The following is a 26920-nucleotide window of genomic DNA, read 5'->3' on the forward strand; positions in this document are numbered from 1 at the left end:
CTAAGTCATGACTGGTATTCAGTTTATCTTCCCTACTGGGATGTGAGATCCATGAGGGCTAAGCTGGGGTGTCTCAGTCACTGCTGTGTCCCCATCTCTGTCTGGCACAGGGCTGGCCTGGAGAAGATGCTCAGAGAATATGAATGAATGGAGGGTATCAGCCAGAAGCAGAGAAACACATGCGAGAGCAGTAGCATCTCCATCTCTTATGTTCCTCTGGGTCCTGGGAAGTCCCAGGGATAGGACAGGGATGTAGAGAGCTGTGTCCTGCATCTCTGAGCCAGGAACCAGCACATGCTGTATGATCTGGAAGTTCTGAATGGGCTTGGGGGGTGGGGAGCAGGACTGGTTGCACGTCCAGGGGCTTGGGAGAGACACTTAGCTCACGCTGCTTGCTTGAACAGTGTTTGGCCTAGGAGAGAGTCAGTGACTGGCTCATCCTTTGGGGTTCTCCGCTGCCTAGCCGGTGGGGTGTGTCACTGCGTTGGGAGGGGATGACGTGTGTTATGTCATAGAATGAGATCCAGGGGCAAGGAACCAAGTGTCTTTGGGTGGATGTCCTAAGCAGAGGTCCCATCTGTACCTTGTGGGCTAGAGGGGTGAGGGGAAAACTGGGCCAGGATGGAAGAGAAAAGGGGGTTGTGCCAGGTTCCCTGGACTGTTCTCTAAACCTCTTGCCAAAGCTGCTTAGTGAGATGGGAGGCAGAGGGCGGGGTGGAAAGAGGAGAGAGAGAGAGAGAGACAGGGAGAGAGAATATGAAATTGTCCTGACCCTGGGCTTCAGCTCTGGTGTTTGACCTAAAAAATCCAAGGGGATTAAGGATGAACTAGAACCAGCGCTGGACCAAAGATGCAATTCAGGGGACCTTCCCTGGATTCCTAGATGTTGAAGCTCAGGCTTCAGTCTTGGGAGGGAGATATGAAGCGGGTGAGAGATATTGAGGGGGATTAGCGAGAGGGGAGGGGCCTGGACAATTTATGATTGGAGGAAGGGAGACAGAGCTGGAGAAGAGGCAGAAAAAAGCGCTGATTGTGGAGACAGAGGAAAAAAGACACGAGGAACCTGAGACTTAGGAGAAAAAGAGGACTGTAAGGGGAGAGATGGGCAAGCAGGGATGGAAAGAAATGAGGAGCAACCCCCCGCAGAGAATGACTACCCATTGAGGGGTGCTACTAAGTACTGGTTGAGTGGGTGACTGGAAAGAGATAGCTGGAGAAAAAAAGTGAGACAAAGAGGTAGAGGAAAAGGAAAATATGGGGAGAGAGATGGGAAGACAGAAAGAGAAGGGAAGAGGAGGGGACAGAAAGGGAAAAGCAGAGACGGACAGACCAGCTGGGCAGCTAAGAAAACAGAGATGGGGGACCTCCAAACGGAACCAGAGAGACAGAGGAGAAACAGGGTAGGGGGAGACAGAGAGAAGCCGGTGGGAGTGGAGACTCAGGGAACAAGAGATGAGAAAGTCAGAAACAGAATGAGAAAGGGACCGCCCTGGCGGCCCAGTGGTTAAGAACTCTGCGCTTCCAATGCAGGAGGCGCGACTTCCATCCATGGCTGGGGAACTAAGATCCCATGTGCTGTGTGGCTCGGCCAATGGACAAGAAAGAAAGATGACAGAAACAGAATGAGACATGGAAAGAACGACACAGATGGAGAACCAGTATGACTCAGATCGGGTGAGATGGGGTGACAGAGAAATCCAAAGGGAAAGACTGAGGGTCTGTGTAACAAGGATGGCTGGCCCCCCAAGCCTTGAGGGACACCCCAACACCTGCCTCCTTGGCCAACCCCCCCAGCTCCTCCAACAGACCCAACGGGGCAGGTGTGTGGGAATGGGTACATCTGCCACCACATCATGCAAATAAGCTCATGAATATGCAGCAGCCCATTGTCTTGCCCTGCCCCCACCCCCATCTGCTCGGGCCTGGCCCCTGGGGCCCAGGGCTGCTCAGTCCCCTTAGGGGGAGGAGGGGAGGCCCCCTACCACTCTCACTGCCCCTAGGGGAGCCTTCCCCCCCTCCTGGAGGGCCCAGATGGGAGGGATGGGAGGCCGGAGCAAGCATGCCCCCGGGGTTGGGGCTCACCGGGATAGAAGTCTTTGGACTTGGAGAGCTTGATGGTGGCTCCCGTCTCCTTCTGCAGCTGCACGATGGTCTGCCCACCCTTGCCGATGATAGAGCCCGCAGCGTAGCTGGGGATCAGCACCTTCAGGAAGTATTCACCTTCCTCTGCAGGGGCAAACAGCAGGGAGGGGAGTCAGGAGAGAGGGGTCTTCACCTTTGGATAGTACCTCTTGGGAGGCACTGGCATGGGCTGGGCTAGGAAACCCGCTGGGATCACAGTAACATACAGGAGCAAGGACTCAAGAGAGTAGCAATAGGGAAATAATACACGTAATGATTTTCATTCTCTCATTCATTCATTCCACCAAGAATTCCTGAGCACCTGTTATGTGCTTGGCACCATGCTAGAGAAACAGCCATGAAGAAAACAGACAAAGGTCCCTGATTTCACAAATAAGGTCAAAAGAGATTCAGTGATTCAGCCAAAAGCATACAGTTACATTCTTCTAGAGCAGGGGAGACAAGACATGCATTTCATGTTGTCAGATGGCAGTAAGTACCAAGAAAACAAAAAGAGGCAGGAAAGAGGATGGGGAGTGTAGGTGCTGGACTGTCAGATCTGGTGACCAGGAAAGCCCTTCCCAAGAATACAGCATTCTTTGTCGAGCAGACACTTCCATAGTACCTGTTACACGCTAGACTCTGTCCCAAGTAATTTACAAATATGAGATTGTTTTCACACTGATGCTAAGAGGGAGGTACTTAAAAAAAAAAAACAAAGACATTCCACAGATGAGGAAACAAAGGTGAAGGATTTTCTCCCATTCACACAGCTAGTAGATGGTGTCACGTATGTGCTCAGCTGCTTCAGTCAGGTCCAACTCTTTGCAACCCCGTGGACTGTAGCCCGCCAGGCTCCTTGGTCCATGCGGATTCTCCAGGCAAGAATACTGGAGCGGGTTGCCATGCCCTCCTCCAGGGGATCTTTCCAACCCAGGGATCAAACCCCAGGTCTCGCACAGTGCAGGCGGATTCTTTACCATCTGAGCCACCAGGAAAGCCCAAGAATACTGGAGTGGGTAGCCTTTCCCTTCTCCAGAGGATCTTCCCAACCCAGGAATTGGACTGGGGTCTCCTGCATTGCAGGTGGATTCTTTACCAGCTGAGCTACCCGGGAAGCTCCCTCATTGCAACATAGCTTATATATATATATAAATATATATATATATAAATAAATAAATAAATATATATATATATGTATATATATATATATATATATATATATATATATATATGTTGTTGCTTAGTCACTAAGCTGGATTGGACTCTTTGTGACCCCATGGACTGAAGCCCACCAGGCTCCTCTGTCCATGGCATTTCCCAGGTAAGAACATTGGAGTGTGTTGCCATTTCCTTCTCCATTATTTTTTTATTACTATGTTTTACTTATTTTTTATTTTTATGTTTTGATGTGAGCCATTTTAAGGTCTTCATCGAATTTGTTACAATATTGTGTCCACTTTATGTTTTGTTTTCTGGGTGGTTTAGCCCCCTGACCAGGGGTTGAACCCACACCCCCTCCATTAGAAGGCGAATTCTAAACCACTGGACCAACAGGGAAGTCCCCTCCATTTTTACATAAAGGGAAACTGAGGCACAGAGGGGCACAGAGAAGTTAAGGTACCAACCCAAGGGCACCAAGACAGTTGCTGGGTTGAGATTCAAATACAATTCTGATTCATTCTTGATCCACCCATGCCTAACAACTCTTCCCTGCTGGCAGCTGAAGACCAGTATGCACTAGGACAGCCTCCAAGACCTTGAGGCAGGAGGCAGCACCAAGAGTTCTTAATGAGACTTTGGTCATTCTTTGTTATCAACCAATTTTCTTGGTCAGGTGTAAAGCACTTTGTTAACGCAGTCTCAAGGCAACTGCCTAACCTCTGCGATCTTCTAATCAAACTGTTGCCCCCACCACTACCCATGTCCTCCCAGGGGAAAAATTCAGGAATCTTCTGAGTCTGAATCTCTTTGTGACTTGGCCCCGCCCTCTTTTCCAGCTTCACATCCTTACCTTTTTCCCGGCACACTAGACCCACCTTCCTTTCTGCTCCTCAAACTTCCCTCCTCCCTCCCACCTCAGGGCTTTTGCACATTCTCTTTGTCTAGAACTCCGCTCCCCCAGGTGGCTCAGTGGTAAAGAATTCACCTGCCAGTGCAGGAGGCACAGGAGACCTGGGTTCGATCCCCGGGTTGGGAAGATTCCCTGGAGGAGGAACCCGCTACAGTATTCTTGTCTGAAGAATCCCATGGACAGAAGAGGTTGGTGGGCTACAGTCCACAGGGTCGCAAAGAATGCGCTTCCCCCAGTGAATTCCTCTTGTGCTTCAGGTCTCCCCTCAAATGTCCCATCTTCTTAGAACTTCTCCTGGAACCCTAGGGAGAGGATGGATCTGTTTCCTGCCATCAGAAGGATGTACCACAAAGTCCAGTGTGGGCCATGTCAGTGAAGCTCTTCCTCATGCCCAGGGACTCACGTAGCGCCCAGCCCATAGCAGGCATATAATAAACCCTGGGAAGGGCTTCCCTGTTGGCACGACTGGTAAAGAATCCGCTGCCAACGCAGGAGATGCAAGAGACACAGGTTCAATCTCTGGGTCAGGAAGATCCCCTGGAAGAGGAAATGGCACCCCACTACAGTATTCTTGCCTGGAAAATTTCATGGGTAGAGGAGCCTGGTGCGCTACAGTTCATGGGGCCGCAAGGAGTCAGATGCGACTGAGCAGCTGAGCACACACAAATCCTGGGAAGAAGAAGGGACAAGCCAGGCCATTTGGTTTCCAAAGCTTAAGGTCTTGGACCATCATCCCCCAGTGGTTTTTTCTTTTAAGCAAAGGAAATGTACTTTCAACGTCTCCAATGAAACTCCAACATCCAGAGCAGATAAAAGAGAAACTGCTCTGTTAGAAGGATGGGGCAGGGTCCTAGGGGCTGGGAGCCCTGCTCATCTCCACTTGGTCCCTTAAGATTGAAAGTTCTGGGTTCCCCGGCAATTCCCTGGTGGTCCACTGGTTAGGACTCTGTATTTTTCACTGAAGGGGGCACGGGTTTGATCCTTGGTCTGGGAAATAAGATCCTACATTGTTGCATGGCATGACCAAAAAAAAAAAAAGAAAGAGAAAGAAAATTCTGGGTTCCCTGCCGTGTGAACATGGAGGTATGGGGGCAAGGGGCTAGATGTGGCTTTTCAGGCAAGGGGAGGAGGTCCAGAATTAAGGGGTTTCCTTTAGTCCAAGGCAATCCTCTTAAACATGCCTAATCAGATCATTAAGCCTATTAGGTAATTAGCCCCTCAGGGTTCCTCTCCATCCATCTTCCTAAGCACCCCCCTCCAACAAATGACTTCCTTCCCTGAGCTCACAGAGGTGGCCCCTTGCCTGCCCTTCCCCTTAACCGGACACAGAGACGGGGGCCAGTTCTCCATCTCTGGCAGGTTTAGAAGGATGGGGAGGGTTTTCTCACAAGAACTCCATCCTCTTTCCTTCTTTGATTTCATTCCCGATCTTTTCTCCAGACAGGGCCACTTCCTCAGCTTCCCTCCTGAAGACGGTTCCGAAGAAAACTGGGGACACCCTCACGTTCCTCGCTCACACTTCCTCAAGTTTTGTCTGAGAATCTCTGAATGAAATGACAGAAACAGCCCTCGACTGAGTGCGGACTTCTGTCACGGATGGGTGGTGTGGCCTTGGGTGAGTCAACTCACCTCTTTGGGACTCCGTTTTTTCATCTCTAAAATGGGGACAGGATAGCGCTATCTTCTGGGGTTAACTGTCATTCATTCAGTGCTAATCCGTGGAGTACTTAGGATGGTCTCAGGCACGTAGACCACTTTAGAAACGTCAGGTATCAAGACATCATCATCACAATCATCATTTTTACTATTACCTATTTCATGAACACAGGCGAAGCTCCTATCACAGTGTCTGGCGCACACTAAGTGCTCTATCAATGGGGAAATGAGTCTCAAAGGTTTGGGGTTTTGTTAGGAAATAGGAGGATGGGGGGACGCGACTTCCTTCACCACCTCTCCCCAGGCTTCTCCCTGCTTTTTGGAGGAGGAACGTGTTCTCATTGATAAGAAACCAGGCTCTGCTTCCACTTGCCCTCCAGCATCTACCTCTCTTCCTGAATTGTTGCATCCCTCTGTGCTATTATTTCCTTGCTTTTTCTCTCCCTTCCTTCCTTTCTTCCTCCCTCTCTCCAACAAATCCTTCCTGAGCATCCACTACGTGCCAGGCCTTGTTTTAGATCCTGAGGACATAGCAGAGAACAAGACAGACAGTCCATGCCTTTTGAGTCCATTCCCTCTTAAAATGTAAATGCATCTATTTAAAGAGGACGTTGAAAAAAATCATTGCTAATAGAGTTTGAAGGACTGGTTATACTTTTTTCCTCCCAAAGTACATTCATCTAAACCCAAAATGATTTCCCCGAAAAAGTCTGTCCATGGAATCCCCGCTTAAACCACTTTGTGGGTGCCTGGTGGTCCCTATATCAGACTAGTGGAAGTTTGGAGGCCCCTCCTCAGAGGTCAGGGTCCTACAGAGAGCGACCAGCCGAGACCTCCCACCTGTAGAAACTCAGAATTCTAAGGTCCTGGAGTCCCCTCGGCAGCTCATAGTCTGCTCCGGCGCTCTGCAGATTCTTCTCCATTCCCCATTGTGGGAAGCTCACCTCCTCCAGGAAGGAGCCAGGCTTCTATCTGCCAGCCTGCCTCGAAGCAAAGGGCAGACGCGTGACGTCAGCCGAACCCGGAAGCCCCCGGACCTCACATATCCCACCCTGTTTGAACAACCAAGGTTCTGCCTGTGAAAAAGTTCTTTCTACTGAAGCAAAATGCCAGCACTTTCCACCTGCCCACCCTTCCCCCACTCCCTTAGCTTTTCCCTGGGGGTCCAGCTAGTTGCTCCCTCTACAGTGGATGGCAACGAAAGATGCCAATTTCAGCTCTCCTGGTTCCCCTCTGCTGCAATTTCAATATTTCCACCTTGGGATCGGGCTGTCTTTCCTTCTTATGGTCATTCTGCGTTTCTGATCTCCTCCACTCCCATGCCCCTCTCCTCAGGAAAGCTTATAAAGGCTTCCAACAAGGAACCAATACTCCTCTACCTTCATAAATAATGTTGACTTACCCAAGAGATTTAGGGTGCTATGAATGGGTAGAGTAGCCCTCTTTTTTTTTTTTTTTGGCTGTGTTATATGGCTTGTAGGATCTTAGTTCCCTGACCAGGGATTGAACCCATGCCCTTGGCAGTGAAAGCATAGAGTCCTAACCATTAGACCGCCAGGGAATTCCCAAGAGTGGCACTTTTTACTCAGCACTGACGCTGAAAGATGGTTTGGATGCAGGAGAGGGGACTGCTCATGACAAAGGTAGGACAGAAGTGAATGTGGCAGAGGTGGAGTTTTTGGCGACTGTATGTTTGGGCGGAACCTAAGTAGGGGTGTTGTACTCATGGCACCTGCTCTTGTGTGGGGGCAGGGGTGGAAGCATCGATGTGTTCTGTGGAGGTCTGAGGAGGCTGGGGTGGGATGCTGATATTGTCATTGGGAGTGTGTGAGGATGCTGGTGGTGGAAAAGAGACCGGGGGTGTGGCTGGTACCACTGAGGAGGGGCGGGACATTGGTGGGTGATGTCTTTCTGTGAATGATGGTGCTGCCCATCCTTGCGAGAGGTAGAATACAACCGAGACATGCTTCTGAAGGGATGAGATGCCGAGAGGTGTGATGCTGTCTTTGAGTTGTGACGCTCTCTCCAACAGAGAGATAGACGGGGCATGATTTCCTCTGGGCAAATCACCAGTGGATCGTGAATCAGGAACGTGACATTCTCCATAGCAATAATAATAATAACGATGGCTATTGTTTATTGAGAGTTTACTATCTGCCAGACCTGATACTGTGTATCAGCCATCTTGCTGAACTCACACAACAGCACTGAACCCACATACACAATCTCACTGAACCCACACAACAGCCTGGAGTGGTAGAGGTGGATATTACGGTTCCCATTTTCCAGATGAGGAGACTGAGGCTCGGAGCAGTGAAAGAATGCGCCCAAGGGTCACACACCAGGCACGTGACAGTGACAAGATGAACCCCAGAGGCTCTCACTCAGAGCTAGTAACCTCAGTGATAACTGTGTTAAAGATCGAGGATCTCAGGAGCAAGGCCTGGCTGGTGTCAGCTATGGTTGGGCTGTGAGGTCTGTGTGCGTGTGTATGGGTGAGTTGATGTTTCTGTATATGTGGGGGTGACAGAGATGGGAATACAATCCAGGTGTATAGGGGGCAGTCTAGTGGCATCTTAAGAATCTGTGGGACTTCTCTGGCGGTCCGGTGGTTAGGATTCTGTGCTTTCACTGCCGGGGTCTGAGTTCGATCCCTGGTTAGGGAACTAAGATCCTACATGCCTCATGGTATGGCCAAAAAAAAAAAAAGAGTTATTATCGTCTGTACTCAAGGGGGACGCTCTTTGTTACTGAGCCATCAGACCGGGACTATGTTTCTCTGATGAATTCCCAACCGGAGTCTCCACTCAGCCTCTTCGTTCAAGCCTGCCTGTCCTTAGTGCCTCGTCTCCCTCCCAACGACGTCTGCCGGCCAGTCACAGTGGCCAGAAGCCACTTTTAACAGCCACCATCTCCTCTACCAGCCCCTAAGCTAGCCCCATGGGCAGCAGTTCAGTCTGCTAGGGCTGGAATGACTCACTGAGCAAGTGCCTTATCCCTTGAGCCTCAGTTTCCTCAACTGAAAATGGGCTTCACTATAGTGTCTACTCATGCGATGGGGCCAGCCTCCCGAGTTCAAATCCTCGCTCTGCCTCTTATTCGCTGACTAACCTTGGGCAAGTTAATTAACCTCTTTGTGCCTCAATGTGTCACCTATAAGATGGGTAACACAATAGGATTGTAAGGATTATTAAACGACTGGTGAGTGCCAAGTGTTTTCCATAATACTTCTGATGTACTGTGGCACCATAAATGTCATTGTTACAATTCATTATTATTATTATCACATCATAGAGTGTTGGGATAATTAAATGAAATACTGCGTGTAAGGTATTAAGCAATAAAACTGGTAGCTACTATCATCATTCTGATTATTTTTATTTCCCCATTTGGCAGATGGTGACACTGAAGCTCAGAAAAGGAGTGAGGTTGACCCAGCATCCCACAGACATGAAAGTATTACTGGAAGGAGCCCTCAATTTTGAGATGAAAAGTCCTGGACGCTTGCCCAGCTCTGCCCCTGAGCATTTCTGTAAATGGAGGACTGTCCTTTCATATCTCCTGGCCTCAGTTTCCCCTGGGCCAACAGACGGAGGTGGACGAGTCGGGAGGACAGGGTCCCTAAGGGTCCACCCTAGTTTCCCCCCTGCTGAAGGAGGCAGGACACACGAGCTGGTTGAGCACATGGGAACCAGGCAACCCAGGGTTGGAGAGATCTCAGTTCCCCCACTTATGAGCAGTGTGACTTCAGGCAAGTGGCTTCATTTCGCTGAGCCTCAGTTTTGCTCATCTGAAAAAGCAGCTCAAATCATCTCCCCCGAGGATTGTATTGGGAGATTTCCCCATGTTTCCGACCCTGAGTGGTAGTAGGTGCCAAACGCTAGGACTTCACCGTCCTTGGCAGCATCACTGTTAAATGGTGCTGTTTTGCTCTGACTGCTCAGATTGTGAACATCTCAGTCCCTTTAAGAGAAGACAGGGAGGAGATCTCTTCCCTCCCCCCAGTAGGGGTGGGGCTGGACCACCGGACTGGGCTCAGGACTGACCGCCTGGGTCCCCGACCCTCCCCAGGACTGGGAATGGCAGTGAGGCAGGAAGGAGGCAAGGAAGTGGCCGGGACACATTCATGCCTGTGCTGGGGGTGGGGGAGCAGGAAGAAGGACAGGAAACTCCCTCCCACCCCTCCCCCAACTTCCCTTTCCTCCAATTTCTGCTGGACTCCCTCAAAGGCAGCCAGGGGTTCCCCGATTCCTATCTCACCTGGACAGGGGTGGCAGGGGGCTGGGATGGGAGGAAGAGATTCAGCTCCCCGTCATCTGAGGAGAGGAGGTGGGAGGTCCCCACCGCACCCACTAGAAGAGTTGCGCTCTACCCCAGGCCACTCCTTTCCCATCCGGAGGAAGAGGCCAGAGGAAGCGTTAAGATTTTGGCCAAGGTGACCGCCGGGAGGGGCATGTCTGCTCTGGGGTCTCCCTCCTTCCAGGGAGCTAATGGACTGGGCTCTCTGAGTACCCTGACAAACCCTACCCCATGGGCAGACATACACCTAGAGTTCCCAGCTCGGCTTTTATTCTCTGGTCCACATACCTCTTCACACACACACAGTGAGGGTCCCTCTTGTCTTCTACACACACCCTTCTGTGTTGTCAAACATTCAGCCATCACACACACACACACTCCCTTGTCATACGCACAGAGAATCATCCACGCCAACCATTTCACACACAACCCCTTGTTACACATATACACACACTCGGGTGTCACACACAGACCTTCCCTTTTCACACCCCTTGGGTGTCACATGCACACGTTCCTGCTCCCTGTCACATGGGCCCCCATCCTTCCCTCTCCTTGTTACACACCCTCGTGAATTTCACCCAGCCTCTCCCCCGTCATACACCCACCTTCCCTTGTTGCACACACCCCCTCTGATGTCACCGTTGCACACCTCCATGTGTCACACCCAGCCACAGCCTCTCTGGAGTCACACCCACACTCTTTTCTTGTCATATACCCTCACCAGCTTCTCCTGGTCCCACCCTACCCGGGACACGCCTGTGTCACACACACTGAACTGCCGCCTTCTCATCCACACGGCCTCTCATGGTTCATACCCAGAGCCGGCCCATTCGGCAGCCCACACACACCCCCTTGCATGTCACACAGACCCTCTCACTCATGTGTCACACTCTTCCACAGTCCCCTCTGGGGTGACATGCACATACTTGTCACACATACCCCTCCGAGGGTCTCAAACATGAAGCCCAGCCCCTTTCATCTCTTACACACACACACACACACGCACCCTTCTTCCTGTCATATCCATGATCCCTAATGTCACACATCCAGGCCTTACAGGGCTCACACACATACACGTGAACACACACACGCACCTGTCCCGACCACACATTCTCTCACTGAGCTTTCCACACCCACCTTTTCCCCCACGTCACCCAACACACGCACCCAGCTTGTCCCCAGCACAATCCCGCCCGTGGCCCACGCATGCCTCCCTCGGGCGCAACCCTGGCTCAGGACATCCCCAGGGAGACTCCGGGTCCACAGGCCTCCTCAGCTCCTTCCCCTCCCCCCGCCAGGACACGCCAGGTCGGGGACACCCCTGCCCCGAAACGGTCACATCACACACCCCTCAAGGACACAGAGACACCCGCTCGGAGGGACCCACGCCCCCCATCCTTCGCGCGCCCCCAAGGACACTTACCACCCCCTCCCCCTCAGCCCCTCTCATCGCAGACAAAGCTCCCGGGCCCGGGGCCCGCGGCGAGAGAGGGAAGGGGGCCGGTTCCCTCCCCAACTCCCCTCTCCTTTCCCCAGTCTAGGGAGGGGCGCCCTTCCCCTCCCCTGAGCCCTTGCACCTGCCATTTGCGGGGGAGGACGGTGGAGAAAGACGAGGCCCCCTGCCCGCTCCCCCACGCCGAACCGCAGCCCTTTCTCACCTCCCGTGTTGCTGCGCTTGGTGCAGACCACCTCGGGGGGCGTTTCGAGGGGCCTCTTGCGGGAATCCGGGGCCTCGGGCTCCATGGGGGGGGCCTGGGGCGGCGGCTGCTGCTGCTGCGGCGGCTGCGGCGGCGACGGCGGCGGCTGCTGGGGAGGCTGGGGCTGCGGCGGCGGCGGCGGCGGGGGCGGCGGCGGCTGCGGGGCCGCGGAGGCCGTGAAGAGGCCGTGCACCGCGCCGGCGGCCATCATCCTCATGGTGGGGGGGGGCGGGGGGACGGGGGAGGGGGGAGGGGGAGGGGAGGGGATGTGGGAGGGGGAGGGGGCGGCGGCGGCGGGATGGGGGAGGGGGAACCCCGGAGAGGGGAGAAGGGAGGGAGCTGGTTCTGGGGGGCTGACAGAGCCCGGAGAGCGGATGTGAGCGGGACGGGAGGGAAAAGGGGGTCTCGGAGAGGGCCCTGAGAGAACTGAGGGGTGGGGTCTGTCGCAAGATCACTGAGGCCGGGGACTGGCCACGCCACTGGAGGGCACGGGACCCCTTTCTTTGCTCCCCGGGCAGAGGGCCGAGCCCCCCAGACCCTGCCCGGGGCGGGGGGCCGGAGGAACGGGGCCGGAGGTAGGAGGCGGAGGCGGCCGCTAGTGGGGACCCGGGGGGTGGCGAGCGCGGGCGGCAGCGGCGGCTGGGCTGGCGGTGGTTGCTGGCCCGAGCATCTTCTTCCCGGAGACTCCCACAGCGGCTTGGCCCCTCCCACCCGCGCAAGGTCACGCCCATGCAGGTCAGGGCCACGCCCTTCGGCGCCCCATTGGTCTGCCCTGGAAGCCTGGACCACGCCCCCTGGGTTGACCACGCCCCTCCCCGCAGGCACAAGAGGGACCAGGCTACAATAAGGACCCTGAGCTCCTCCACACGTTCCCCACCCGTCGCCGTAATGAGCCGTTTATTGAGCACTTACCATGTGCCAGGTCTGGTTCTTAGTAAGCACGTCACAAACATTTGACCTTACAGCAACCAACTCTGTGAGGTATTCCTGTTATCTCAATTTTACTGATGAGGAAACTGAGCCTCAGTCACCGGATATCACTTGGTCGCGATAAGAAAGCTTGCTTCACATGTCTCCCACCCCTGACAGCTGTGAAATTGTTCCTCAAATCTTTCATCTCTCACTTGAAGAATCAAAGTTACTTCAAGGGCTCAGGGAATTGAGTCAATGGGCACCTGACTTAAAACATGGACCGCTGATCCTAGCACCCAACTGACAATCAGTCCAATCGATAGCATTTAACAAACCTTCCAAATGTCAGGCACTGTCCCAAACACTGGGATACAACAGGGAATGAAACAGTTTTGGTCCTGAAAGAGTAAGTATTACTATACATGGCATTAAGAAAACCTGATTTTCAGATGACAAGATGGAGGCCCAGGAACGTGGAGGGTGTCTTGTCCAAGGACACACAGGTAGATAGAGGGAAAACTGGGATTAAAACACAGGACAAGCTTAATTTCAGAGCCCAAAGTCACTGTAAGTAGGGGCCACTTCCTGAGAATGAATCATTGCTAATATTTGATTTTGTTTAATACATGAATTTTCTTCTCCCTGGATTTCTGGTCTCCAAGGATTCTTTTTTCTTCCTAGGTCAGCCAGAGGCAAGATTTGGCTCAGAGAGGGCTTGAATGGGGGTAACTGCGGCAGCTGGGGGCCCCCCCTTCTTCTGCTCCATCCCATTCCTGTCCCTCCTTTGCCACGCTCTCAGGTCCCCAGGATGGGATGGGGAGGGTAGCAGATGGCCTGGGGTGGATGGGGTGGCCGCCCATCTGTCCCCTCCCCCTGCATTGTCCCCAGAGCCAAGGGGGATGGGAGGGGGTCGTGGTCCACTGCAGTCTGGATCCTCCCCTTCCATCTTCTTGGAGGGAGCTGAGGAGCTGGTTGCCATGGAGACAGGGAAGAGGCAGGGGGATGCAGGGAGATACTGGGGTCAGGCAGAGATCCACACCTTCGACCCATCAGGCCACATATACTCACATCACACAGGTATATATACCCCAGCATCCATGGACTCAGATGTGAAGTTCCCCCCAACACAGAGTCACACAGGGGCCCCCCTGCAGACACACAGGTGCACACTCAACAGTTTGACACAGGCACACTCTGATATATGAAGACTCACAGAAGATAGGCACACACAAACACACTGACACATAGATGCCCATCATACATAATGTGCATTCACTCATGTGGACCCAAAGCCACACCACAGGCTCTCATGCACAAAAGATACATATCTAATATCTGAGTGTGTCCCAGGTGCCCCTGTTCAGAGCCGAAACAACTCCACACTTGGTCACACACACACTGAGAAGTTACAAGTACATGATCAAAACCACAAGACGTACACAGCCTATGTTACATAAGGCATACATGCTAGTGACATGTGATATACAGACTGACAAACAGACTCAATTATGTCTTCCGCACTAATTGGGGAATCACGCACATTTAGATACATAGCCCATGTAGACTAAAGCACAAAATGCACGGGACCTCACAGGCTACTCAGCGACACTCGTAACACACACAGTTCTGTGTGTTGCTCAGCGCCCACCCTAAGTCATGCCTGCAGTCCCAGCTCCACACCACACCCCCCACAAGCCCTCCCGTTTGGACACACACAACAGCACGGTCGGTCACGCACTCACACTCACACACAAACACAAACCTCCTCCTAGATATTTTTAAACCCAGGCTAGTTCTGCTGCTATGGCAACCGCCCCAAACCCATCGCCATAGCAACCTAACGTCAGCTTTCCAAGCACCAAATCCTGGGGGATTGCAGGGCCCCAATCAGAGGCCGGTGGAGGGGGTTGTTGCACCCTCTGCCGTCATCCGTGCCACCCCAGTGACCTCACCTTAGACCCTTTAGGGAAGCACTTACCCTAGGCTGTAGAAGGAGGGCTATAAGACCCCTGGACAGAGCTGCAGGCGAGGGCAGATCTCAACTAGCTTTGTCCTCCTGCCCCATCAGAGCTTTATGGAAGGGCTCTTGGGATAAAGGTCAACCTGGGCTGGACACACACAAGCTGTCTTTGAAACCTGGCTCTGCCATTTACCTGCTGTGTGGCTTGGGCATGTCCTTACCCTCTCTGAGTCTCCTGTTCCTTAATTTGGAAAATGTTCTTGCTGCTGATGCTCACATTCTGAAGGACTATTCTTTTTTTTTTGAAGGACTATTCTGACTTAGTAGTTAAAAGCCCAGTGGTTAAAAGCATCCACATTCTGACTCTCCCACTTCCTAGCTGTGCTAACTCAGGCAAGAACCTCCTCTTCTCTGTGACAAAGTTGGGGGGCAATATCAGTCCAATTACACAGGGCAGTTGGGAAGATTCCCAATCAAGGTGTGTGGCCACTGATCTAAGAACTTTGCACAAATCCCAACGTGTTTAAGTCTTAAGCATGGCTTCATGGGTAGGTATTATCATCATTCCTATTTTGCAGAAAAGGAAATCGAGGCTCAGTGAGCTTGCCTGGCATCACACAGCTACAAAGTTTTGAAGCAGGTAATTTGAAGTCAGGCAGTCAAAGAAGCTTCCTTAGCCATTTATCTCTCCTGACTCGAAAAGAGTGGATTCTTGGAAATGCTTTCTAGCCTCAGTTTTCCAACCTGTGAAATGGGGGTTCAAATAGTATGGCTGGATGGAGTGTTGAGGAATTTGATGGGCTCTGGAGATGAGTTGTTCTTCAGGTCAGCGGGGAAGAGACTGGGAGGGGCAGGGCAAGAGGGCAAGAGGGCAAGAGGGCAAGTGGGCAAGAGGGCAAGAGGGCAGGCTCAAGAGGGAGGCTGGCTAGGACCCGAGCCCTGCTCTCCTTCCCAGCCTGGGGACCTCAGACTTGAGTGTTCTCCAGTATGAGCCTCAGTCTCACCGTCGGTCAACTGGAGTCTTAACAGTGCTCCCAGTGTGGCTCAGAGTCGAAGACGAAAGCAGGTAAAATCACTTGGCATGGGTCCCAGCAAAGAGAGAAATCTAAGCCGATATTAACATCATCCATCCAGTCTGTGCATGGGATTTACGAGCGGCAGTCTGTGTAGTTCAGGGTTTGGCAAAATATTTTGACCCACAGTAAGAAACACATTACCATCATGATTTCAATGCATAAAACACTGAGACAAAACTTTCTTGAAATCATACTTCTCCTGTACCTTCATCCATACTATGTCTATACTCTGTGCCCAGACTCCGATCCACTCTAGACTGCTGAAAAATGCTGGTTGACTCCACGGTCTGCTCACTGTATGAAAAACTCTGGTGGGGAGGTTACAAGGTGGAATCCTGGAGTCGTTGGAGGATTTTAAGCAGGGGAGTGACATGGGAATGAAAAGGGCAATGGAGGGGAAGGGGCCGGCCTGGGGTCTGTTTGAGCCAAACAGACCCTAGAGAGGAGAGGTTTTTTGCCTGAATGCCAGTAGGGGCAGGAGAGGTGGAGGGGTGTGATCTCTTTGCACGGACCCTTGCCAAGTGATTTTACCTGTTTTGGTCTTGGACTCTTGGCCACACCGGGAGCACTGTCGGGTACATAGAATAGTTAATGTGGGGGATTGAACACAGTGTATTGTGGTTATGAGCATCATAACTAAAGGCAAATCCTCAGTCCATCCAATGAAGAAATTTTTGAGGGTTTACTACACGTTGGACATTGTCTTAAGCACTGGAGATGGAGCAGTGAACAAAACAGACAGCAATTCCTGACCTCAGGAGCTCATGTTCCAGGGAGATAGAGGATAAAAAGCAAAAGAAGTAACATATAGTCTGTTGGTAAGTGCCACGGAGAAAAATAACACCAAGGAGGGATGAGGGATTGGGGTGCATGGGATTGGAGGGAGGCTGAAGTTTTGTTTTTTCTTTTGAATGAGCCAAGCAGCTTGTGGGATCTTAGTTCTCTGACCAGGGATTGAACCCGGGCCCTTGTCAGTACAGGTGTAGAGTCCTAACCCTGAGACTACCAGGGAAGTCTCTACAATTTTAAATAAAGTGAGGGACAAGGAAGACCTGGTCAAGGAGGTGACCTTTGAGCAGAAGAGGAAGGAGGTGAGGCAGCGAGCCATGTGGGTCTCTGGAGGAAGAGAGGGTGCAAAGGCCATGAGGCTGGAGTGCACCTGGCTTGTTGGAGGAAGAAGGAGGCTCCCAGGGAATCTAGAGAAGAATTGTGGAGGGGAGAGCAGGAGGGGTCAAGGCAGAGAGGAGTTAGAAGGGGAACACACTGTGTCTGCCTTGAGGGCCATCGTAAAGACTTGGCTTTGACTTTGAGTGAGATGGGCACTGTGGGAGGATTTGGAGGAAGGACTTGAGTCAATTTACGGTTTTTTTTAAAAAATTTAATACTAGCAATGACTTTCTTTTTCTTTCTTTCTTTTTTAAAAATTATTTATTTGGCTGTGCTGGGTCTTAATTGCAGCATGTGAACTCAATTGCAGCTTGTGGGATCTAGTTCCCTGACCAGGGATCAAACCCGGGCCCCTTGCATTGGAAGCACGGAGCCTTAGCCACTGAACCCCCGGAGAAGTGCCTGAGTTAGGTTTCATCACAAGCTCTTTCTGACTGGACATGAAGAACACTATGTGGGGGGCTGGGGTAGAAGTAAGGAGCCCAGGGAGGAGATGATAGTGAGCATCCAGGGCGGTAGATAGCAACGCAGCTGGGGAGACATCACTGGAGTCCCAGTTCTCCTGTTTGACTTGCGACTGATCATTGCACCTCTCCAGAGCCTCCATTTCCTGGTTTACTGATGGGAATAATAATAAAGCACCCACCTCTCAGGGCTCCTCTCTGGTCTCAGTGTGATAGAGTGTGGACAGCCGTTGGTAAAGCCCCACAAACATGGCCTGCCATTGTCACTGACATTATCTGCCCGGTTCCCAGACCAGGGAGGGTCTGTGTCCTGTCCAATGGGGCAAGGATGGGCTTTGGGAGGCAGGATGCAGAGAGGAGGTCTGATCTCGTGGGATGTTGTGTTTACCTGAGTCAGAGAATCTTAGAGCAAAAATTCTTGTGCTAAGAGAGACTTGGAGGTCTTTTATTCCTCATAGCTCTGTGTGTGTGTGTGTGTGTGTGTGTGTGTGTGTGTGTGTGTGTGTGTGTGTGTAGGATGAGGAAGTGAAGATCCGGAGAACAGCTTTATCTTGCTGGGAGCCCACGGCGAGTTGTAGGCTGAGCCAGGGCTAGAGTCCATCCCCACCTGTGTTCCCCATCCTGGGTGCCTCTCTGGTGATCACACCTTCTGACCACATCTCTCCCTCCCCCTCCACCCCAGCCTCAACATCTTCCTGGGACTTCCTACTGCCTCCGGGATAAATTCCAAACTCTCCCAGTCTCTCGAGCCAAAAACCTTGCGTTCGCCCTTGACATCCCCTCCTTCCCTCACACCCACATCCAATCTGTCAGCAAACCTTGACTGTGGCACCTTTAGATTTCAAATCTGACCTCCGTCTCCCTGCCTCTATCAACACGACCAAGGTCCATGCCCCTGTCTGGGTTTTCACCAGGAGCCCCTGTCCCGAGCTCCTCATTTCTGCCCATCCTCGCCTCTCCTTTTGATAGCAGCTGGAGTCAACCTTTAAAAAGGCAAGTCAGGGACTTCCCTGGGGATCGGTGGTTAAGACTCTGAGCGCCCACTTTAGGAGGTGCAGGTTCGATCCCTGTTCTGGGAATTAAGATGCCATGTGCTGCGCACCTAAAATTAAAGGCAGATCAGATCACACACTGTGTTGTATGCAAGAGAAATAAAACTGGGGTCTCTGTAAGAACACTGAGAAGTAATATAGAATTCTAGCCTTGGTGGAGGGAGGTGAAGCTTTTTGTGCCATCTCTCCACCTGCTGTGGATAGGGAAACCCAGGCATCGAGAAGTGAAGTCACTTGCCGCAGAGCAGGGAATGGACCCCTGGCAGCCTGGCTGCTGAAGTCACTCCCCCCACCACTACCGCCTCACTTTACTATACTACCTCTCTTCCTCACGAGTCCTTCTCTTGTCAGTCAAATTTTCTAGGTACACTCCCACCCCCTCCATCACCTCTCCCCTCTCTGGGAACATCTACGCTTCTCGAGCTTAGAACCACAAGTGCAAAGACTGATGCTGATTTCTGCACAATCATCTTTGGTGGGATTTAATTTTAGTCATTTCCCCTCCTTGGTCTTCCTCCTCCTGTAAGCACCCACTCTAGTGTGCTTAATTTTTGGCCTCCATTATTTCTTCTATTCTTTTATAAAGATCTCTGTGTATCCTTAAGGTCAGTTTTGTTGTCTGTGTTTTAAATTTGCAAAATATCACTGAGTGATGAACCTCATTATCTTTCTTTTCTGAGAGCTCTCAATGTGGCTGTGCTTATTTCCAGCTCCTGAGGAGTGAGTCTTTTTTTTTTTTTAATTAAAATTTTTTTTTTCGGCTGTGCGGCATGTGGGATATTAAGTCCCTCACCGGGGATGGAACCCACACCCCCCTGCACTGGAAGCATGGAATCTTAACCACTGGACCACCAAAGAAGTCCCAGGAATGAGTCTTACAGATTCTGAAGGGGCTGTCTGGGTTCAAGTCCCAGCCCAGGAGTCCACTAGCTGAATGACCTGGGGCACGTTACTGAACCTGTGTGTGCTTTGGTTTCTCTACCTGTAAAATGGGGGTTGTTAAATCGTGGTGGGCTTCCTTGGTGGCTCAGAAGTAAAGAATCCATCTGCAATACGGGAGGCCTGGGTTTGATCCCTGGGTTGGTAAGATCCCCTGGAGGAGGGCATGGCAATCCACTCCAGTATTCTTGCCTGGAGAATTCCCATGGACAGAGGAGCCTGGCAGTCTACAGTCCATGGGGTTGCAAAGAGTCAGACATGACTGGGCGCCTATGCACAAATCATGGTACCTTTCTCATTAGATTGTTGCAAGCTAACAACTTAAAGCATTACTAGAAATGGCATGAATGTCAGCTTCTACCTCTTTTTATGGGCTGTCCCAGGATATATTTTATATTCTACCTAAAAAACTTATTTTATTGAATTATAAATTATTTATACTCCACTGCTTGAGACTTCCTTGGTGGCTCAGATGGTAAAGAATCTGCCTGCAATGTGGGAGACCTGGCTTCGATCCCTGTGTTGGGAAGATCCCCTGGAGAAGGAAATGGCAACCTGCTCCAGTATTCTTGCCTGGAAAATCCCATGGACAGAGGAGCCTGGCAGGCTTTAGTCCAACGGGTCGCAAAGAGTCAGACACGACTGAGCAACTAACACTCTTGAGACTTAATGATGGACATGAAATTCTTTCCAACTCTTTGCTACCTAAACTCCACTCAAGGCTCATGCTCATACCCACCTCATTTGGACAGTAGGGAAATCAGATTGTCTGGCATTCTCAGATTCAATTTCTCAAAATATTGCCAAATCATTCTGTAGAAAAGATACACCTATTAATACTTCAGTGCCCAATGACCTGTTATTCCACATACTTCTCCAGAACTTGGTGTTCTTAGACTGACATATTTTCAATCTAATGGATTTGAAAGTATTGCTTTATGTACTTTCTTATGTAGATCAGTTAAGCTTCTCTGGGTTGCTTTAGTTTTCATCTCCACCTAGAATAACTACAAACTTACGTGTGTGTGTATGTGTGTGTGTGTGTCTTTGAGTATTAACACTTCAAGGTTTTAGCCACTGTCACAGTAAACAAGGCAGCACAATAGTACCTCCTGGGACTTCCCTGGTGGTCCACGGGCTAAGACTCTGAGCTTCCAATGCAGGTTGTGCAGGTTTGATCCCTGGTGAGGGAACTGAGATCCCACATACCACACGGCATGGCCAAAAAGAATAAGAATAGTACCTCCTTTCTATATCATTAAGAGAATTGAGTGTGATGATAATAGCCACTCTATATTACGTGTTAACTACATAGTACTGTGCTAAGGATTTTACCTGTAGTAACTCATGTATTCCTCACAAAAACACTACAAGACGCATGCTCCTGGTATCACTCTAATTTTACAGATGAGAAAACTGACACACAGAGAAATTGACTAGAAGGAGCAGAGCTGAATTCAGACCCAGGCAGACACGCTCATTCACCACCTCACTGCCTCTGAATGAGCTGATGCAGAAAAGACACCTAGGGCTTAATGAAGGCTCTGAATTATCACAGCTGTAATAATCACACAGGACAATCCAGAGGGGGTTGGGGGATGTTTGCTAATTGCCTTGGCAAATTGGATAATGGATTCAGCTTTTGGGACATTTTACAAGTATAGTAATAATAGCATCTCGCATTAAAAAAAAAATAATGTTAGAGTGTGTGAAACTTGAAAGAGACTCACATGGACCTCTGTTCCCTGTTTGTAAAGGGGTAAAGTTGGACAAAATCCTGACCCCTATGCTTTTCACAGCCCCTCAGTTTTCCAAAATCAAAGCACTTACAACGATCACAGACGCCTTCCTTTCCAGCACTCACCAGGTACCGGCTCTTGTCCCCAGCTTTTATGTGAATGAGATCGACAGGCAATTCTCACCTAACTCTTATTCTCATCTGCCGTGTATTTGCACCTGCTGAACAGGGCTGGACAAAAACACACACTTTGATGAATCTGGATTTACCGTAATTTCCTCCCTGGAAGCCCTGCTCATGTCCATTCACTCTCCCACAATCCTGGAAGCATATTTCATATATTCTCCTCCCTCCTTCAACCTCAACCATTTCCTCCCTGGCATCACTCTCACCCTTGACCCTGTTCCTGTTTTAAATCCATCAGAAAAGAATTTCTGCATATTCCCAGCAACTGTGTTGCAGCTACCAGCACCAGGGACCCTGTTCTTTGCCTTCCTTCCTGCTAAGACTGGGAAACCCTCCTTGCCAAGACCACTTCACGTGTGCACTACATCCCATCCCCTCTTGCTACTCAGGGCTGTAAATCAAGCAATTCTTTCCTCTCCAGCATCATCAATTTTCCCTTCTCTTCCAGATCATCTCATTGGCATAAAAACACACTCTAACACAGACAAGCTTTTTAAACCCCATCCAGCTACAGCTCCAATGGTCTGCTGCCTTTTACAAAAAAAAACCCTCCAAAAAAGTTATCTGTACCGATGTCTCCAGTTCCTTTTCTCCGATCCTTGAATCATTCCAGTTAGGGTCTGGCTCCACCACTTGGCCAGATCAACTCTTGAGGTTACCAGGAACCTCTCTGTGATTCAACCCAATAGTTCAGTGACCTGCCTGCATATTACTTGAGCCTTCCTGTGGACAGTCATGCCCTCTTCCTAGGTTTATTTTCTTCCCTTGACTTCTAAGATACCCCACTCTCATGAATTCACTCCTAGCTCAGTGGCTGCTCCTTTTCAGACTCCTCTGTTATTTCTTCCTCATCTTTGGGGTCTTTAAACATTGGAGGGTCTTGGGGGCTCAGTCCTTGGTTCTGTTCTTTTTTTTTTCTTTCCACTTACTCCTTTGGGGATGGCTTCCCAAATTCATTCATCCATCCATCTATCTATTGATTATCTATTTATCAACTGTCTATCTTTCATATATCTATATTTCTGCCTAATATTTATCCTATTTATCTAGCTATTGATCATCTATCAACTATCTACCTATACTATCTATTGATCATCTTATCAACTATCTATCTGTGTCTATCCTGTTTATCTATTCTATCTATCTATTTAGGTTAGACCTCATCCTTGAAATTCAGACTCATCTATTCAGCTACCCTCTCAACACTTTCACTTGGAAACCTATTAGGTACCTCAACACATCTAAAACCAAATTCCCGATCCCCACTCGCCCCCTGCCTCCCGCACCTGTTATTCATCTAATCTCAATAAATGGGAACTTCATCTTGGCAGCTTCTCCGCTCAAAAACCTTGCAATCATTTCTGACTCCTCTTTATCTCTCTCCCAACACCCAATCCATCAGCAAATTCTGTCAGCTCTACCTTTAGAATAGATGCAGATTCTAACCACATCTTTCCACCTCCACTGCTACCACCTTCGGAAAAGTCACCTCTCATGTGAATGATTTTTTTGTAGTCTTTTGCTTAAAAATTGTTAAAAATTGTTTTATTGAGATGAAAGTCACATACCATTAACTACTTTAAAAGGCACAGACAAGAGGATTTTCATACATTCACAGTGTCATGAAAGCATCATCTCTATTTAGTTCCAAAACATTTTCATCATCCCCCAAAGAGACTTCACACCCATTAAAGTGATTCCCCATTCCCACCCCCACGCCCCAGCTCCAGTCCCTGCCTCCACTAATCTGCTTTCTGTCTCTATGGATATGCCTGCTCTGGATACTTCATGTGAATGGAACCATGCAATATGTGACCCTTTGTGTCTGACTTCTTTCACCCAGCACATTGTTTTCAGGTTTCATCCATGTTTGTAGCACGGATCCATACCCCATTCCTTTTCGCTGCTGAATAATATTCCACTGTATGGACAGACCATGTTTTATGTACCTTTTCATCTATTGATACACATTTAGATTGTTGCCACCTTTTGGTTATCATGAATGATACTGCTATGAAGATTCATGTAAAGTATATAAACACAAGTTTTCAATTCTCTTGTGTATATATACCTAGGAGTGGAATTATTGGGTCACCTGAGAATTCTATGTTTAACTTTATGTAGAATCACCAACATGTTTTCCACAGGTTGTACCATTTTATCTCAATGGAATTATTTTAACAGACTATTCTCTCTCTTAAATATTTACTTATTTATTTGGCTGTGCCAAATAACAGGAACATAGGATTTTTTTTTTTTAGTTGCACCATGAGAACTCTTAGCTGTGGCATGTGGGATCTAGTTCCCCTGACCAGGGATCGAACCTGGGTCCCCTGCATTGGGAGCAGGAGCACAGTCTTAGTCACTGGGCCATTAGGCAAGTCTCTTAACAGCCTATTCTTAACACAGTGAGACCACTCAAGATGGGAGTAAAATTATGCCCCTGCTGCCCTCTACCTTCAACAGATCCCTTCTCATTCAGACCCAAACCCAAAGACCTCACAATGACTTTTAAGACCCTCCACCACTTGGCTTCTGGCTCTCTCCCAGACATCATCTACTACATTCCCACTCACTCAGTATTGACCTCTTCACTGTTCTTTAAATGCACCAGGCATGCTCTCAACCTCAGGGCCTTTGCACTCACTGTTCTTTTTCCTGGAATGCTCTACCTCTAGACCACAAGCGTGGCTCCTACACTTACTTCAGGTCTCTGGTCTCAGCCAGCTTCTCGGAGATAACTTCTCTGACCTGTCCACTTTACTCTGCTTTTTGTTTTTCTCCATAGCACTTTTCACCACCTAACATTTATTTATTTGTGTTTTTTTAAAGAGACAGACACCTCTTTCTATTTTTTTCTTTGCAAGTTTTAAAAAATATTATTTATTTATTATTTAACTTTTGGCCACCTGTGGCATGTGAGATCTTAGTTCATTGACTAGGAATCAAACCCACACCCCCTGCATTGGAAGGTGAAGTCTTAACCACTGGACCCCTGGGAAAGTCCCTCTTTATATTTTATAAATATTTATTATATTTTATTTTATTTATATGTTTTCTTTTCACTAGGGCATAGGCTTTTTCTGTCTGTTCACTGAGGTTCCTACTCTCAGCGCATAGTGCCTGGATTATAGAAAAGTGCCCTAAACATAGCAGGTGCCCAGTAAACGGCTGATGAATGAATGAATGAGTGAATGCATTGAACTCCATTATAGATGAAGCCAATGAAGCTCAGGAAGGATGCATGGCTTATGGGTAGTCCCAAGATGGTAAGATGAAGTCTTGAGATTTTTCTCTTTTCTTCATACACTTTGGGATTCTAATCCAGGTCTTTCTGACTGCAACACTCCCAAGTTCTTAACTGGACTGAACTTAACAGAACTTTAACTTAACAGAACTTTATGTCTGGGCATCATAATAACCCAAAATGTCATTTTTTTAAGCAATACTCAGTCTACAGTTGGGAAAACTCATACCCAGCAAGGGAAGGGGCCCTCACAAGCAGTTGGTGGCTGTGTCAAGACTAGCTATGATGCTTCAGGGCAGGATTTCTGGCACTAGCCTCTGGCACACAGTGAATATTCAATTCAATAGATGCATGGTGACTGGTATTAAGAGTGGATTTATCATAAAGCTCACATAAGCTTCAGAGCCCCTGGTTTGCACAGGCCTTTCCATGGTTCCAGTAAGGTGTCCCTGTGGTCTGATGTTTTTGAAAAATTTGCAAAAGGAAGATATTTAAAGTGCAGTTGGTTAAGAGACTTTGCTGAAAAAAAAAAAAAAAAAAGAGAGAGAGACTTTGCTGATAGTCCAGGGGCTTCCCTGTTGGCTCAGTGGTAAAGAACCTGCCTGCTGATGCAGGAGACATGGGTTTAATCCCTGGGTAGGGAAGATCCCCTGGAGAAGGAAATGGCAACCCACTCCAGTATTCTTTCCTGGGAAATCCCATGGGCAGAGGAGCCCGGACAGAGGACTACAGTCCATGGAGTTGCAAAGAGTCAGACATGACTCAAAGACTAAACAACAACTGGTGGTCCAGCGGTTAAGATTTCATGCTCTCGATGCAGGGGGCCCGGGTTTGATCCCTGGTCAGGGAACTAGATCCCAAATGGTACAATGACTATTACTTCTGACACAACTAAAGATCCTGGATGCTATAACTAAGACCTGGGGCAACCAAAATAAATAAATAAATAAATTTTTAAAAAAATGCAATTGGTTAAGACAACTGACTTCTCCCTGTTCTGTGTCCCTGTGTGGCATTTCTCTCTACCAGGCATGGTGTTGGATTCACCTTGGTTACTGATGGGATCTAGGTGAGGGGAAGGTGAGTTGAAGGTACTTTTAGGTTGGGTTCTGTGGGATATTTTGATATGGTTCATAGATGTGCATGCATGCTAAGTCACTTCAGTCATATCTGACTCTTTGCTGCCCTATGGGCTGTAGCCCGCCAGGCTCCTCCGTCCACGGAATTCCCCAGACGAGAATCCCTGACCCAGGGATTGAACCTGTATCTCTTATGTCACCTGCATTAGCAGACAGACTCTTTAACCACTAGCGCCACCTGGGAAACCCATAGTTCATAGACACTTTGAGCTATACTTGAATTACCTAACCAGCAGTCCTGCTTTCTCGAATGGCTTCCAGAATGATCCTATAGTCCAAGGTGCTAACTCACTAGGTACAAGGCCAGTTTGTTGTATGAATGGTCCTCAAGTGATCTACTCCAGAAGCACCTGCATAATGAAAGTGAATCAGGAATTAAAAGGGCTGAGCCAGAAGTTAGCATGTAGAAACATTTTCCAAAATGTGTAGCTAAGATGAATTGAAAGTGAAGTCAGCTCAGTTGTGTCCGACTCTTTGCGACCCCATGGAGTGTAGCCTACCAGGCTTCTTTGTCCATGGGATTTTCTAGGCAAGAGTACCAGAGTGGGTTGCCATTTCCTTCTCCAGGGGATCTTCCCGACCCAGGGACCGAACCCAGGTCTCTTGCATTGTAGACAGACGCTTTACCCTCTGAACCACAAACTTCATGAAACTTTCCCCAAATTTCCAAAATACTTGGATGACATCACCAGTACTGTCTTGTGAACTTTTTCTAAATGATAATGACAAAAAAAGTTCCATCAAGTATGCTAGAGGAAACATAATTTACTTTTCTCTCTCTGTAGATGAGGATATTATGAGGTAAAGTGAAGTCGCTCAGTCATGTCCGACTCTTTGGGACCCCATGGACACCAGGTTCCTCCATCCATGGGATTTTCTAGGCAAGAGTACTGGAGTGGGTTGCCATTTCCTTCTTCAGGGAATCTTGCCGACCCAGGGATTGAACCCAGGTCTCCCGCATTGTAGACAGATGCTTTACTGTCTGAGCCACCAGGGAAATCCTATTGTGAGGTAAGGATATTATGAAATAGGGACATGCAGCCAAAAAAGTAGGAAACAGAACCACAGAGGTGTGTCAGGCAGTAAATTAATAAAAAACATTACATTATCTTCTGGGATTTTGCAGTGTTTGTGGTGTTTGCCAGCTCTTTAAAATATGTAATATGTTATTATTTCACATTCTAAGTAAATTT

General features: G+C 49.2%; 1 protein-coding gene across 1 annotated transcript in view; it reads right to left on the reverse strand.

The window, feature by feature from the left end:
- The window catches only part of NOVA2 (NOVA alternative splicing regulator 2), a 31216-nt gene extending 19227 nt beyond the window's left edge, over positions 1 to 11989 (reverse strand). Inside the window, exons 1-2 of the mRNA XM_065926353.1 lie at positions 11809 to 11989; positions 2083 to 2226 (exon numbers count right to left, since the gene is read on the reverse strand). Coding sequence (XP_065782425.1) covers positions 2083 to 2226; positions 11809 to 11893 — 229 coding nt within the window. The 5' untranslated portion in view covers positions 11894 to 11989. The remainder of the gene's footprint in view (positions 1 to 2082; positions 2227 to 11808) is intronic.
- Positions 11990 to 26920: the final 14931 nt, after the last annotated feature.

This window comes from Muntiacus reevesi, chromosome 2 (genome assembly GCF_963930625.1).
Source record: "Muntiacus reevesi chromosome 2, mMunRee1.1, whole genome shotgun sequence".
NCBI classification, from domain to species: domain Eukaryota; kingdom Metazoa; phylum Chordata; class Mammalia; order Artiodactyla; family Cervidae; genus Muntiacus; species Muntiacus reevesi.